This window comes from Capsicum annuum, chromosome 10 (genome assembly GCF_002878395.1).
Source record: "Capsicum annuum cultivar UCD-10X-F1 chromosome 10, UCD10Xv1.1, whole genome shotgun sequence".
NCBI classification, from domain to species: Eukaryota; Viridiplantae; Streptophyta; class Magnoliopsida; order Solanales; family Solanaceae; genus Capsicum; species Capsicum annuum.
In genome coordinates, this window is record NC_061120.1 from 197,402,681 (window position 1) to 197,414,272 (window position 11,592).

Genomic DNA, 11,592 nt, shown 5'->3' on the forward strand with positions numbered 1-11,592 from the left:
GTATATGTTTTATAAATTAGTATATAACTATATATATATTGTAGTATATACACATATTGTAGTATATGTTTTACTTAAAGTAGTACATATATATTGAATGGTGCGTATATTTGTGTATATATCTTCTATAAACGTGCATATTTAATGTATACATGCGTATATGTTTTATAAATTAGTATATAACTCTATAATATATATATACTTATATATATTGTAGTATATATATGTTGTAGTATATATTTTATTTAAAGTAGTACGTATAGTCGTATATATTAAATGATGCGTATATATGTGTAATTGTGTATATGTGTATATATTTTTTAAATTCTAATGTAGTATATACTATATATATAGTGTATATATATATTGTTTAATGTATTTAAAATGTATATCGGTGGGTATATATTGTGTATATTGAATTTTTTTTTTTTTAAATTTTTGACTGAATTTTTAACGGATTTGATCGGATTTAGATGGGTTTAACCGGATTGGATTAAGTGGACCGAATTAGTATGATTTTTAAAATTTTTACTGTTGAACCTGACCCACTTAAAACCAACTCAAACCACAACACGATTAACTTTAACGAGCCAGTTCCAAATTGGCCCAACCCACTTGACAACCATACTTTTAACCTACAAAAATTATGAATTTGAGTGACCAAAAGAACCGCAAGCTAGAAAGACAACTAGAGAGAGACTGGTCAAACGCTTGTTCCCCGAGCGTGGGTCTTAATTTTCAATATCAACGCTTTATCATGGACTTGCATTAATTTTTCTTTCTTTTGTATAGTTAAGTTCGTTTTATTTTCTTTATCCAATACATATACTGACAAAAAACAAACAAACACAGTTAAATGAAAGAAGACAGTAGACAGTCACTTGGGAAACTGTGTTTGAGCTTAGCTGAACTGTTGCTACTACACTACTCTCCTGCTAATTGGTTGTGTGTACTGTGTACCCTCGAGTTCTTCACCCCACTCTCTTGCTAGGGTTCTTTCATCTTGCTTCATTTTCTTGAAGTTTGAGCCACATTTGCACCCCAACCCCCCCGCCCACACCAACAAAGGGAACTGCTGTAGCTTGTTTTCTTGATTTTTCACTTTCTTGAGATCTTTTTGGTAAGTCTAAAGAAACTGAACTGTTCATTTATCTGCGGAAGTGTTGGTTGAGAAATGTTGCTCTTTTGTTCTTTGGAATGTTGGTCTTTGGGTGTACTTTGTATTTGCTGAGAACAGTGTTTTCTCTTGTGGGTTGGTTTCTTTTATGATAAAGATTCAGTCTTTGAGGATATTTTAACTTTGTGTTACAATGTAGGTTGACATAGCTTTAGAGCTCTGGTTTTGGAGGCTTTGTTTTTTGTTTTTGGGAAAGATTGGTCTTTCTCTCTGCTTATATGAACTTTGTAGTTGCTGAGAGTATTGATTTTTCATATGGGTTGGTTTCGTTTATGATAAAGTTTCAGTCTTCGAGGAAATTTTTACTTTGAAAATGTAGGTTGACATAGCTTTTTAGCTTTAATTTTGGAGGCTTTGTTATTGTTCTTTGGAAAGATTGGTCTCTCTCTCGCTCTCTCTGCTTATATGAACTTTGTTGTTGCTAGAGCATTAGTTTCTCATGGGTTGGTTTCTTTATAGATGAAGTTTCAGTCTTTGATGAAATTTTGTTTTTGTTTTGCAAAGTACTAGGTTGACATAGGTTTATATCACTGATTTATCATGTGGGTTGGTTTCTTTTTTGATGAAGTTTGAATCATTGGAGAAGTTTTGAGTTTGTTTTACAATGTAGGCTGGCATAGATTATTAGCACTGATTTCTCGTGTGGGTTGGTTTCTTTATAGATAAAGTTTCAGTCTTTGGAGAAATTTTGAGTTTGTTTTGCAATGTAGGTTAGTATAGGTTTATAGCAGTGATATCTCATGTGGATTGCTTTCTTTTATAATGATAAAGTTTCAGTCTTTGAGGATTTTTTTCATTTGTTTTACAATGTAGGTTGAGCCCTCTTGTGGGATTACACTGGGTATTGTTATTGTCGTTCTTGGTTTTTCACAGTGTAGGTTGATATAGCTTTAGGGCTCTGGTTTTTGGAGGCTTTGTTGTTTTGCACAAGCAGATGAAGCCGGATTTTTTGTGGTCTACTTTGGGAGTTCAATGAAGAGTTTGTAGTTTCTTTAGATCTATGTCACATAAACATGAAGGAGAGAAAAGTATCACCCAAAAACTTTTAACTTATATTGCTTTGTAATTTAACATAATTGTAAACATGATTTATCAGTTCGGGTATGGGGTATGGGTGTAAAAAAACTAATAATGGATCTTATTTTGGTGCTGTTACTGCCATCTCTTTGCAGCTTGATGGACTTTCAAGTTTCCCTTCTTTTGAGAAACATTATCTGTTTATTACTGTGTTAAATGGGGACTTTTGAAATGTTTGATAAAATGTGATTTCAAATGCCATTATCTTATGCACCATGTTTGTTCCAAAGATGTTATTACTATACAGTAAAAGTTGAAGTAAAAGTTAAGAAAGTTGATATATGGCTTACATAATGATAGTTTTTCTTTTCTTGGATTGCAAATTTCCTTGTCTGTCAATTTTCTTTGTTCATTTTTGGTTTCCTCCTCCGGTAATACGTTTGTTGGTGGGAGTGGAGGCAGTTTTGATGTTGTTTTCTTTAAGGGATAGTGCTACTTGTTTTGTTCTGATTTATATCTATTTTCAATGTTGAAAATTTTTCAGATCCCTCAAATTGCATTTCTTTAACGGATAAGATGTCCTCTGAAATGTTTCCCGTCTTTCAGGTCTGGTTGGTCTTTGCAGAAAGCAAATTTAGTTTTTCATTTCTACATCTATTGCTGAGAGGAAATGAGCATGCAGACACCAAAAGCAAGGTACTTCCAGTATATTCCCGCCGCTCTTGTTGATCTTTGCAAGCAATTCAAAGGACTTATTCTTGCTTATGTTTTAACCCCTTCTTCCATGAGATCCAAATAACGTGGTTTATTGGTTATGTTGTCAGATCAATTCAAAAAGTATCTTAATTAATCATCATCTATGAATTCACAGTTACAATTTGTCCCTTTCATTTCATTCTTACATAGACAAGTTGATTTCGTTCTTACTCGGCTGATGGTTCATCTCTTGTATGTGCTTGTTTGACTATCTCGTTCGCCTTCTCACATGTTTTTGGCTGAAGGACTGCTTCTGTTGAGGTGACACAAAGGACATCTCCATCTACAGCAAAGACAGCTCGAAAGCTCAGAACTTCAGGGACAGCAGAGGTTGATTCTGTTTCATTTCCAAATCCAGCAAGCAGGACACCAAAAGACAGGAGTCCTAAAGTTATTGGTCGCCGGTCACCACAAAGTCCAGCAATAGAGGTACTTGAGTAATACATTAAGCTTGTTCCTTGTCTAACTTGCTGGTTCAAGTTAGTTGCAGTGTTTAGTGGAAAACTTAATATATACAACTTTAAAAGTCGAGAATTCACAAATTGTGTCTTTTGTTTATGTATTATTGCTGTTTAGGTTGCTCTCTTCCTTCTTAAAAGCCCTCAAATGTTACTAAGATGCTCATTGTTCTTATTTTGCAAAACACAGCAGAAGCGTCCGGGTAGAATGTCAGCTTTGGAAGACCAGCTTGCTCAACTCCAAGAGGAGGTGAGGGCGGCAAAGGAACAGCTCAGTTTATCAGAATCGTTGAAGGAAACATCTCAGCAAGAGGCTGATGAAGTTAAGAAGCAGCTTGCAGCAATGTCAGAAAAGCTTGAGAAGACTGAGAAGCAACTGCTTGAGCGCTCAGATTCTGAGGAAGCTCGATTCTTGGAGCTACACAAGATCTCACAAGATAAGGATCTAGAATGGCAATCTGAACTTGAGGTTGTGCGGAAGCAGCATGAATTGGACTCTGCTGCCCTAGCTTCTTCCCTGAATGAAATCCAGAAGCTTAAACTTCAGCTTGATAGAGTAGCTGATTCTGAAGCCATTCAAGTTCGCCATGCTGAATCAGCTCATGCTGAGACCGAAAGCTTAAGGGTACAACTCAAAGAAACCCTGACATTGCTTGAGCAATTGCAAAACCAGTTAAACAAAAGCAAGGAATCTGAAGCTGCTGTGCTTGAGGAAGTCAGTAAAGCTCAGTTGGAATTGGAAGTTGCGAAGATGACAGGCAATACTTTACGCTCGGAAGGTCTGAAGGCAATGGAGGCTTGCAATTCCTTGTCATTGGAGTTGGAAAAGTCAAAGCGTCAAGTGGCTGCATTGGAGGAAAGTGTCAACATGCTCCAGTCTGATCAAAGCAGCAAAAGTGTGAACCTGGTAGATCCTGCAGAAAGTTCTGCAGCTGCACAAGAAAATGGAATCAATGCGGAAGCTGATGAACTAAAAACTGAGTTCAGTAATCTTAAAAATGAGGTAAATCAACTACAGGCTGCATTGGAGGATTCTGAGAGAAGGTATCAGGAAGCATGCATCCAGAGCACCTTGCAGATAAGAAGTGCTTTTGAGATGGCGGAGTGCACAAAGTCTGAATCGATTAGAAGCGAGACTGAATGGAACTTGAGGTTAAATGCTGCAAAAGCAGATATGGAAGAGTTAAAGGAGAAACTAATGCACAAAGAAGCTGAATTACGAATGATTTCAGATGAAAATAAGGGCCTGAATGTACAACTCGAAGAAATACAGGCAGTTGACCGAGAATATGGCTTACAAGATGAACTGAAGAGATCAGAGTCAATCTTGGCAGATTTAAGGGCAAGTTTATCTGATCAAGAGACGGAGTTGCAGCGTTTCACTGAGGAGAATGAGATGCTGAAGTTGGAAATCAAGAAGAGGGAAATAGAGAGTACCAAAGTGAATGATGAGCTTCTTGACTTAGCAGAAGCCGCGAGAGCCGCTGAAAGAGAGGCTCTGATGAAGCTGGGGTATTTGACCGAGGAAGCAGATAAAACTAGCAGAAAAGCATCGCGGATCATCGAGGAGTTGGATGCAGTGCAGACAACTAACTCTGAGATGGAAGCTGAGTTGAGGAAGTTAAAAGTACAATCTGATCAATGGAGGAAGGCTGCTGAAGCAGCTGCAGCTATGCTCTCAACTAACAACAATGGGAGATGCGTTGAGAGAACAGGCTCTTTAGATTACCATACTATTGGTGGCAAGCTGCGTTCTCCTTTGTCTGAAGATTTGGATAATGATTACTCATCCAAGAAGAAGAATGGCACCATGTTGAAGAAGATTGGTAGTTTATTAAAGAAGGGCCACAAATAGATGCATATCATGCAAGTTTCAAATAGACGTTGTTCTCTTCTTTAGTAACCATAATCTACTATTTTCCCTTCCCAGGTACTCTTGCTGAGTTTCGGCCTCCTGGAAAAATCTCTTAGCTGATTTTTGTAAAGCTATTCCAGAATTGTAAGAGACCTCTATGATCTCTCCTGCCAATACTGATATGCTTCCTTAGTAGATAGTAAGCAATGTAGCTTCATTTGCGGCTTTTCAGTTGGAGCGTTCATATGTAGACAGCTGAGCATCCGAACAATGTTTCTGTTGGTGTTTGTCCTGTTTCTTATCATAATTGGGTTTTCCTTTAGGTACCATAATTGGGTTTTCCTTTTAGGAAAAGGAAAACATATTCTCCATATTTGGCTAATCCTTATTCTTGTTGGAAAAGGTTATGGACTCTATAAATATTGGTTCCTTTCTTCTAGTTTTGTAGCATCCACAATGTAGTATAGGCTCCTTTCTTCTGGTTTTGTAGCATCCACAACGTAGTCCTAGGTTTGAGAGTTTCGTTTGGGGGACTTTTCTTCTAGTTTTGTAGCATCCCCAATGTAGTATAGGCTCCTTTCTTCTAGTTTTGTAGCATCCACAATGTAGTTCTAGGGTTTGAGAGTTTCGTTTGGGGGGACTTCTAGTTTTGGAGCATCCACAATGTAGTCCTAGGGATCATTTGTGTAAGGTTGTCTCTCTTGTGTGTTTCTCGTTTGTCTTCTTATTTGGCGTCTTTTGAGGTTTGCTTTACTAACTTCTGCATGACACCTGGTTATTTCGGTCCTAACAATTTCTATTGCCTCGGGCTGTTGATTAATCGTAGAATTTACTGTCTGTTCTTCAGATTTTTATGTTAAACTAAGCAATCTGGCTGAATTTTCACTGTATTTGTCGTGTGTACTGTGCTTCATAGATCATTTCTTGATCCAGCTTCATTATGTGAAAGCATCTACGTCCAAGTGATAAAAAATAGACATCGGGCCTAACTTAACCCCCAAAGCTAGCTCATGAGGGAGGACTGTCCAAGGCGATATAAAGAGTTCATGTTCCCATCCCACAAACGATATGGAGTCAATGTTCCCATCCCACAAATGATATGGGACTCCAAAGAGCCCTGCACACCTAGATTATACATTTGAAGCGTGGACAATATAAGCTATGACAAGATTGGGAACAATGAATTAAGATGGGGTTGACTCCGGAGACATGACTAGAAAAAAAAATAGAGATTGAGTCTAACTCAACCCCCCAAATTGCCACGGCCATATAAAGTGTCTTATCCCACAAATGATGTGGAACTCCAACAGAAAGGAGCTACCTTTTCCAACATAAAGGGGGTAAAAAGACTTTGTAAATATCTTTAACCCCAAACATGATACAAGATAGAATATCACATTTTATTTGATAATATCATCCATTTGAGAAAAAAAAAGTTGTTGATGTGTTGTAAAATATGTGGAAATCAAAGTCTTATTCTTTTTGAGATATTATATTTTACTAACAATATGTAGTTAGGTGCTTCACGATGACATATGATTTGAGGAATGACAACTAGAATTAATGCCTATCAACATAACCTGAAAAAAAACATCAAGAAAATGATATTTTAGCGGTAGGATGTGAGTTAATCAAGTAATACTCTTTTTTACACTAAATTCTTTATTACTAGAGAAATGTATCACATCATCATGACATACCGTTTAATAGTACTGACGATAATAGGTGTGAGTTCAGTTCTCATTGTTCTCCTGATAGACCATGTAACAAGAAAATAGAGAATGTTCAGAAGAGTATAGTCAAATTTGAGGCTCAAATGTTTGATCTTGTACTTTCTAAGCTACAATAGTAGGGGTCATAACAACAATGACAACATAACCAAGAAAAAACAAAGACTAATTACTTGTAGAACTACTTGTATGAAAGGGAAAAACATTGATCAAAAGGAAAAGAAAGATTCCACTACAAAAGAGAGAAATGGACAACTACAAAAAAAAAGAACATGATTTTTTCGAACTTATTTATTATCTGAAAGATTCCTATAGATATCGTTAGACTATAAATCGTGGTGGAAATTACAGGACTACAAAAAAGAGAAATGAACAACTATAGGAAACATATTTTTTTTTTTCCGAACACACACTTATTGTCTGAAAGATTTCTATCGATAGCACCAGACTGTAAATTGTGGTGGTGATTACAAGAATATTATACATGATCTCAAATCGAGTACGTTGGGGTCCTTTTTACTATTACAATTTCATACTAGAAAATAGTACACTATCACATATACAATAGAGAATCATCTTATGATCCACAATTAATAATGTTTATCTCACAATTTGCTAACTTAGCAGCCGTTAGGTTGGTGGGATGGAATAGACTAGCATATATATCTCATGAGATTATTTTATTCCACTTTCTATTTGAGATAATTCATTGCGCCATTTATACTAAAATAATACAATTACATAATCTTGGGACTAAATAATATCATTACCAAATTCAGGATAAAATAATTGCTTATATGACTTGGTAATCCTCACCTCTTGAGCTAGCTTGTTAGGTTGAGTTACGCCCAAGATTCATTCTTTACATGGTATTAGAGTCAGGTCTATCCCCATTTGGGTGCTGAGCGTGAAGGGGGTTGTTACCTCTTCATCCAGCTTTTGAGTTTGGGTTAAGCCAAATCCATTCTTTACACTTATCGACCAGAAACGTGACAGTAATTGCTAATTGCATAAAAGCTACAGGTAATATGTGTACCAAGTTTCATAGTTACGTGAACTACGAATTAGTAAATATTAATTTTACCTATTGGCCAATGAAGATGTGGTAAATCGAAAAAGATAAATATTAAATTGCCTAGTTTGTGCCTTTTTTAACAAGCCAAAAATATAGAAAATATTTTTAAGAAGGATAGAATTCAGAAATAGCCATTTTTCAGTCTCTGTGATTGAAAACTTATTATTATCGAGCTTCAAATTTCATTTGTGATTGTTCCGGAGTTTAATTTGTTGACTTTGAAACTCCATAACTGTTTTTTTTTAAAAAAAAATTATGACCAAAAAGTGGACAATGATTGATATTTCTATAGTATTATCTTATACTAGAAAAAGAAAAGAAAATGCGAACTTTTTTTTTTGGGGGATAAAAGAGAAAATTTGGTAAATAACTATAAAGCATGATTACCAAATGTAACTATAATATGAATATTTACGAAACATAGCTATAATTACTAGTATATCAGAAGAGTATCGGTTGTACCAACAAAAGAATTATATTCAGATAACAAATATAAGTTGAAAATACACGGAAGAGTTGTGTCCTTGTATTGTGTATTTGCTACAAATCCCCCCAAAAAATAGCTATGTTTTATAATCTTTTGAGAAAAAGAAAAATATAAACAACATATAAATCCCATCCAATTAAATTTAGCTATTAAGCTTCTTCAAGTTTCAATTAGCAAAATGACTTACTTTTATTTTCTCATTTATCGGATTGATAATCGATCTGTTGGATTGAAAATCGATTTGTCCATATATTGGTCGAATCGATAATCGATTTTGTCGAATCGACAATCGATTTGTTGAATTGATAATTGATCTGTCTATATATCGGTCAAATAGATAATAGATATGTCTCAAAAATGGGTTATTTCAATAAAAAAAAAAAACTTATAGTCTATTTAATTGAAAAGAAGACTTGAAAAGATCATTTAACAAAAGATCTCAAACTCCCGATAACTCTTTTTGATATTAATAAAAACTCCCTATCTCATCTGTTTTCGATATTACTAATTTTTTTTTTTTTTTTGATTTAGTCAACTCGGAGCTCTCACGTTCTCCGAATAGATCGCTTAGTTTTACACGGATACAACACATTCTTCGCTTGCCACGTCGCCTAATCGATAGAAGGACGGGCTCTCCTCTCCTCTTCCACTAGCCCAAATCTGTTGAGCCCAATTTGACAAAGCCCAATCCAATAGCCCTCCAGTTCCATTTGAAAGGTCATTTCTAGGGATTAGGGTTTTTCCCTCTCTCGCGGCTGCGTCTTATCTGAAGCTTTGAGTTTCTCTACACTCAGCAAACCAAACATGGGGTACGCTACGCTTTCCTTTTTAATGATTTTTCTATGTATTATTACAGTTATCTAAATTGGGATTAATGTTAATCAGATTCCTCATGTTGTTTTCTCCTTCAGCATATTCTTGTTTGATATCTGTTTAAAAGTGTATAGTTTGAATTGTATGGGATAACTTATATGAATGAATAGTCTAGCTGATGTAGATTATAGCTTTTCTTTCCATACTCAATATGTGATCTTAACTGTTTAATAAATGGCTCCACTTTGAGAAATTTAAAGTGTATCTGACGGTTAGAAGAATGTAATTGTCTAAGTTACGATGCCGCATTGGTAATTGTAATTAAAATAAGTGTCGCTTTGCAAAAATCACGTCCATTAAGAATGTGCAGTTTACTAAACTATGCCTATTTAATAAATGGAACACTATATAAGTACATGGAATACAAGGGTGTTGTGACATACTACTTTTTGGTCTTGAATTCCTAAGGTGACACTTATTCGGGACAAAAGTTTTAGCGACACTTACTTTTGGGACAAGAAAAAGAATGTAATTGTAATTTGTAATGGTGGAAATGGAGATTATAGGAACAGTTCATCTGTTGCAAGAATGGATGGTGCTTGGAATTAGCAGATTTAAGTGTTATTTACTATTTCTATGCTTATGTTGCTCTGGCTCTTAAAATATGTTGATGGGTATGGGTCGGATCTGACATGGATGCAGCAACATTTTTGAAGAGTGAGCAGCATAGTTCTACATATGGAGAGTGTGGTGTATTCAGAAATTCTGGAACAATAACTAGGTACATTTTGGTGTGACCTGAGTAAACTGGAAGATATTTAGATTATAGTGACAAATTCTATGATTCTAAGACGATTAGCATGGAGATGATGTTTGTACAGATTGATATTTTGTCCGTGTTGCAGTAGAATGACAATTCCGTTCATGTATTTTTCATCACCCAAAATTGAGTAATAGTTGAGATGTTCCAATAGTAGTTGAGAATATATTAGTCAAAGTAAGAAAGCATAAACGAAGGATGGTTCTCTTTGTGTTGTTGTCTCTCAACGGGGTAATGATTTCAGGAAGACACGTGGTATGGGAGCTGGACGCAAGCTGAAGTCCCACCGTAGAAGACAGAGGTGGGCTGACAAGTCCTACAAAAAGTCCCATCTTGGAAATGAATGGAAGAAGCCATTTGCTGGATCATCCCATGCCAAAGGCATTGTGCTTGAGAAGATGTAAGCTCTCTTATACTCGGAGATTTATGGCTGCTGTTCTCCTTTAGCCTTATTGTTTTGTGGCCACCCTTGTAATCTAACCAGTCAAAATTATGTGAACCGATATTTGCAGAGGTATTGAAGCTAAGCAGCCCAACTCTGCTATTCGTAAATGTGCTAGGGTTCAATTGATCAAAAATGGGAAGAAGATTGCTGCATTCGTTCCCAACGATGGTTGTTTGAACTACATTGAAGAAAACGATGAGGTGTTGATTGCTGGATTTGGTCGAAAGGGTCATGCTGTAGGAGATATTCCTGGTGTTAGGTTCAAAGTTGTCAAGGTTTCTGGGGTATCTCTCTTGGCTCTATTCAAGGAGAAGAAGGAGAAACCAAGATCTTAAATTTTTGCCATGGTCTTTTTAGTGTTCTTGAGTTTGTACTTTTTGAGCTATTATTTTTGATGTAGGCACATTACACTGAAATTTTGGATCATTTATGTTGACTTCCTGGTGTTACCTCTAACATAATCTTGCTTCCCTCACCCCCAAGGAAAAAGAACAGAAATTGTAAACATTTTACGTTGTACAGTGCTTGTGTTAGTGAGAAGAAACACGAGACTTACATAATATCATAAACCAACAGCAACAACAACATACCTTGAGTAATTTCAAAGTTGGGTTTGGGTAGTTTAGGATACCCTTAAGATGATATTTCACGGGTCTTCGTCATAGGGACCGTTAACTTTCCACGCGTCCCCTCTCATCTAATAATGGAGTAAAATTTTATGCTAGTATTATAAATGTGGTCAAACAAAGTGTGCAATTATGGAAACATGAAATGAGAATGAATATAAATTTTTTAATTTGATTTCTCATTTTATTATTTTTTTTATTAATTAAGAAGAGATAATTTATTTTTATATGTTTTATTCTTTGCATTAATTGCTTTTTCTTCAAATTAAAATGTAAACATCATTTAATAGATTTATTATGATAAATCAGCGATGCTATTAATTATTTTTCTTA

At 35.5% G+C, this 11,592-nt stretch overlaps 2 protein-coding genes across 3 annotated transcripts; both read left to right on the forward strand.

Moving 5' to 3' along the window:
* The first annotated feature begins 663 nt into the window (after positions 1 to 663).
* Positions 664 to 5,592, forward strand: LOC107843554 (interactor of constitutive active ROPs 2, chloroplastic). 2 transcript variants are annotated; one of them, XM_016687867.2, is made up of 4 exons: positions 664 to 1,120; positions 2,801 to 2,890; positions 3,196 to 3,379; positions 3,599 to 5,592. In XM_016687867.2, the coding sequence occupies exons 2-4, from the start codon at positions 2,865 to 2,867 to the stop codon at positions 5,261 to 5,263; spliced, it is 1,875 nt and encodes a 624-aa protein (XP_016543353.2). In that variant the 5' UTR covers positions 664 to 1,120; positions 2,801 to 2,864; the 3' UTR covers positions 5,264 to 5,592. The 2 variants fall into 2 exon arrangements, with proteins under 2 accessions (XP_016543353.2, XP_016543354.2); XM_016687868.2 differs by having other exon boundaries at positions 731 to 1,120; positions 3,602 to 5,592.
* A 3,570-nt stretch (positions 5,593 to 9,162) lies between these two features.
* Positions 9,163 to 11,069, forward strand: LOC107843553 (40S ribosomal protein S23). The gene is made up of 3 exons (XM_016687866.2): positions 9,163 to 9,364; positions 10,433 to 10,588; positions 10,701 to 11,069. Exons 1-3 carry the CDS (start codon positions 9,360 to 9,362, stop codon positions 10,966 to 10,968), a joined length of 429 nt encoding a protein of 142 aa, XP_016543352.1. The 5' UTR covers positions 9,163 to 9,359; the 3' UTR covers positions 10,969 to 11,069.
* Positions 11,070 to 11,592: the final 523 nt, after the last annotated feature.